Here is a 4,232-nt window from a genome sequence, read left to right on the forward strand (position 1 = left end):
AATAATAAATTTCAAAAACAGTAGATGTAGAAGTTATTCTATAAAATCTGGTCTCTATAAAACCTAGCTTGTAGCTAAACATGTCTGATGATATTTTTAAACTTCAGGTGGTATCATTTTTATGGGTATCCATGAGCCATGCCTTTTTGAGTAACTGATCTCCTTTCAGTTGAGGCTAAGTTTACACACAGTGAAATCCACAGATCTCCAGTGCACCATCCAGAGCTTTGAATCAATATATACTCATGTAACTACCAGGCCAAGTCAACTCACAAAACATCCCTATCACCCCAGAAGGCTCCCGCCAGTCCCCTGCCAGCGGTATGTTGTTTCCTGGGTCTCGAGGGAAGTTGCTTTAAGCACGTCATTCTGTCTCTTTTCCTCTTGGCACTTGTGTGCACGAGTGCGCATGTGTATGTGTGTACACCTGTGTGTGTGTTTGTGCACACATACACCCGCCATGCCCAGGCCTCTGTACCCTCCCTCAGCCGCTGGGTGGGTCCAGGGCTCCCTGGCTTGTCTGTCTCTCTGCTCCTCCCTTTCCGTCCTGATCATTCCCCACTCTGCTCATCTCTCCCTTGACTGGCAGTAATATTTTATTACTGGTTGCTAAATATGGTTTTATGCTGCTGGTTCTTAGTTCTGAAGGTGGATGAGGGAATACTTCTATTTCTCTTTTTATAAAAGCTATTAATTAAATCACTTTTTACCCAGGTGGCCTTGGTTAATTCTCTGCAATTAGTGGAGCTGTGGCCTCCTGTCTAAAACTGCTTCCAGTTCTGGCTCCAGTGAGCCCCATCCTGGGGGGGGAGTGGGAGGAGGGGGACACCTCTCTGCCCTGCCCCCAGCGCCCCCCCCCTCCCCCTCACCGGCTCTCCTCGCCCTCCAGCAGTTTCCTGTAGGTGGCGATCTCCACATCCAGGGCCATCTTGACGTTGAGCAGGTCCTGGTACTCCCGCAGGTGACGGGCCATCTCATCCTTGAGGTGCCGGATCTCCTCCTCCAGGCGTGCGATGCTGTCCTGGTAGCCATTGGCCTCGCTGGCAAAGCGGTCCTCCATCTCCCGCATCTGCCTCATCAGGGAGTCGTTCTGCAGGGGAGGGGTGCTGGGTCAAGCACAGGCTGGGGGTGGGGAGTCGCACTAGGGTGACGAGAGGTACGACCTCACCTCGGGGCAGGCGCGGGACTGGCCGACCTCTTCCAGCCGCGAAACCCTGACCTCAGTCTACGTGGAAACTCATGGACCAGAACTGGTCAAGGGGAGCATGGGTGTGTGCCGCTCAGTTCTGGACAGGGGCCCGGGATTCCTGGGCCCAACTGGGCATCCACCGTGCTTTGGCACCTGTGGCCGATGTGAGGACACAGAGACCCAGGAAGGGTACAGAATGGGCCCCCGCTGGCCACAAGAGGCTGTGAGCTGTAACAGGAAGACTGGCTGGGTGAGGGGGGCGGGACTCACAGTGCCCTTGAGGGCGTCGATCTCGCAGGTGTAGGACTGGATCTGATGCCGGTATTCCATCATCTCCTGCTTGGCCTGGCGTAGTGCATCGTTGTTCTTGTTGGCTGCCTGGGTCAGGTCGGACACCTGAGGGCAGAGAAGAGGGGCCCTGAGACGGGCAGGATGCAGGACACAGGCAGAAGTGGGCACAGGAGCTCCTCCCCACAAATGGGGAACAAGCACCCCCAAGCCAGGACTGAGAGGGCCAGAGAGGCCAGAGTCCCCCCCCACCCAAGGCTGCCCACCTTGGATTTGTACCACTCCTCAGCTTCCGAAATGTTCTTAGCCGCGATGGTCTCGTACTGAGCCCGGATGTCCCTGAGGGCGGCCGTGAGGTCTGGCTTGGACATGTCCATCTCCACCTGCACCTGCTGTTCCTGAAGCTGGGCCTGCAGTTCTCGGATTTCCTGCAAGATGAAGCGATTCGGCTTCGGTCCCCCACCAGGCCCTGCACAGCAACGTGCACCCCTATTCCCAGGGCCCGGGTACCACCCCACATCTCAACTGCTTTCGCCAGGACCTAGTGTAGCCCAGGAGAGTGACAGAGGACATACCTCCTCATGAACTTTCTTAAGGAACGCGATTTCCTCATTGAGAGATTCGATTCTGCGCTCCAAGTCAATACGTGCTAGAGTGGCTGCATCCACATCCTGGGAGAGGTCAACCGAGAGGGACAGGGTCACCGGTCACCGGGCAGGGCAGAGGGAGACCAGGGGCCACACGGGAGGGGGAGGCAGTACAGAAGGGATACAGCTGTCGGAGGGTCAGAGAGGGCTCACCGCTCGGAAGGCAGCCAAATTGTTCTCTGCTTCTTCTCTTAACTGAATTTCCTCTTGCAGCCTGGCCACAACAGACAGAAGGACAGACCGTGGGGACAAGTCCATCAGTGGAGATGGCTAGCTAGATTCTGGCCAGGGCGTGGGCCCAGGACTCAGAGAGGAGGCCTGGTCACTGTGTAGAGACAGGCCCCGCCCAGGGAGGGGACAGGAAGTGACCCAAGCTCTGCCCCGGAGACACACCCTGGAAGTCCATGTCCCCAGCACATTGTGACCTCCCTGGGGTTAGAAACAGTGTGCCTGGTTCCCTGACCCAGCCTGGCTGATGGAGAGGCTCAATTAACGTTCGTGGCAGGACCGCGGCCATGCTCACACTGGCTGCCAGCTTTCTGAGGGCTGGCCCACCGGCCATACTCCCCTTTCTTCTAACTTACCCATTCCCTCATTCCCTCATGCAGACTCAGCCAGGCAAGGGGCCCAGGGCCCTCTCTACCCTGTTCCCAAGGCTTCACCATAGGCGAGGTGAGAGCTCCTGCTCAGATACCCTCCACCTCCACCCCTGATCACCTGTCAACACCCCCTCTCCCTCTGCCTGCCCTAGGAGTCTGCCTGCCTGATCTCAAATCACCCCTTCATCAACGTTACTCTGGCACCGTCCATGCTTTTTACGGGGGTTTCCACAGGGCACAAGGGGGTTGGTTGGTCTCCCATTTCTACCAATAAAGCTCCCACTGTCCCCCCAAAAACGCCTCCTTTGCAGAGTGAGGGCACAGGGAAAGAGAGCTCTAGAGTCCCTCTGCCCAGGGTGGGCAAAGGCAGGTGTTCTCTCCCTGCGGGGGGCAGGAGAGGGCCCCAAGCGCTCAGGAGAAGAGAGAAGGTGGTCAGCTGGCAGCAGTCCCTGCCCCCAGGCCTGGTCCCCCGGCAGGCGGCCCATGGAAAGGGGTTGCAGAGCGGAGCGCGGGGTCCTCACTTGGCCTTGAGCCGCTGCAGGTCATCGATGAGATTGTCGCGCTCGAGATCCACGCGGGCACGCTGGTTGGTGAGCACCTCCACCTGGCGCCGCAGCTCGCGCAGCTCCTCCTCGTAGATCTCGGCCACTCGGGTGGGCTCCCTGCCCTTGAGCCGGTTCACCTCGGCCGTGAGCACGGCATTCTGCTGCTCCAGGAAGCGCACCTTTTCGATGTAGTTGGCAAAGCGGTCGTTGAGCTCTTGCAGCTCTGCCTTCTCGTTGGTGCGTGTGGTCAGGAACTCCTGGTTCACGGCGTCGGCCAGCGAGAAGTCCAGCAGCTCCCCCGCGCCGTAGGATGGGGCGCGGGTGGACCCCAGCCGGCTGGAGCGCAGGGACCCCAGGCCCCCGGCCCCGCCCGACGTGCGCGACACCTGGTACACGCGGGATGTCATGGAACTCGAGGAGCCCTTGGAGCCGAAGCCCGCGCGCGGGAACACCGGTGAGCTCAGGGGGGAGCCGAGCGAGAAGCTGGGGCCTCCGCCGAAGGTCCGGCGGTAGGAGGACACGCGCTGGCTGGACGAGTAGGCCTGGCTCATGGTGGCGGCGCGGGCGAGGCTGGGCGGGCTCGGACGAGGCTGCGTCTGTCGGGCGGCCGGCTGGAGAGTGGATGTGGAGGGTGATGGCCCCTCGCCGGCTGCACTATTTGTATCCCTCCTGACATCACCCCCCGCCGCCCCTCCCCTGACAGCTGCAGGATCCCGCTGTCCTGCCAGGAAAGGGCGGTGCTGGCCTTGGGGGCGGGGAGGCCAGCTACACCCCTGCCCAGGCAAGAGGCCTGCGCCCCTCAGCTGGTGGCTGGGGGGCCCCCCGTGAGGGGTGTGGAGAGGCTTGGTGGGCCTCGGAGCCAGAAGACAGGCAGACTGGCCAGCTGCTTCACCAGGGTGGCATGCAGGGCTGGGCTCCCCAGGCGGGCCCCTCTGGGAGAGAGAGGAAAGGGACTGGCTTCCAT

At 60.1% G+C, this 4,232-nt stretch overlaps 1 protein-coding gene across 1 annotated transcript in view; it reads right to left on the minus strand.

The window, feature by feature from the left end:
* DES (desmin) overlaps window positions 1–3,890 on the minus strand; it is a 6,733-nt gene extending 2,843 nt beyond the window's left edge. The window contains exons 1-6 of the mRNA XM_004674259.2: window positions 3,245–3,890; window positions 2,278–2,338; window positions 2,053–2,148; window positions 1,744–1,905; window positions 1,460–1,585; window positions 870–1,090 (exon numbers count right to left, since the gene is read on the minus strand). Of these exons, the coding sequence (XP_004674316.1) occupies window positions 870–1,090; window positions 1,460–1,585; window positions 1,744–1,905; window positions 2,053–2,148; window positions 2,278–2,338; window positions 3,245–3,819 (1,241 nt within the window). The 5' untranslated portion in view covers window positions 3,820–3,890. The remainder of the gene's footprint in view (window positions 1–869; window positions 1,091–1,459; window positions 1,586–1,743; window positions 1,906–2,052; window positions 2,149–2,277; window positions 2,339–3,244) is intronic.
* Window positions 3,891–4,232: the final 342 nt, after the last annotated feature.

Source organism: Condylura cristata, unplaced genomic scaffold (genome assembly GCF_000260355.1).
Source record: "Condylura cristata isolate star-nosed mole 26May11 unplaced genomic scaffold, ConCri1.0 scaffold00002, whole genome shotgun sequence".
In the NCBI taxonomy this organism is placed as follows: Eukaryota; Metazoa; Chordata; class Mammalia; order Eulipotyphla; family Talpidae; genus Condylura; species Condylura cristata.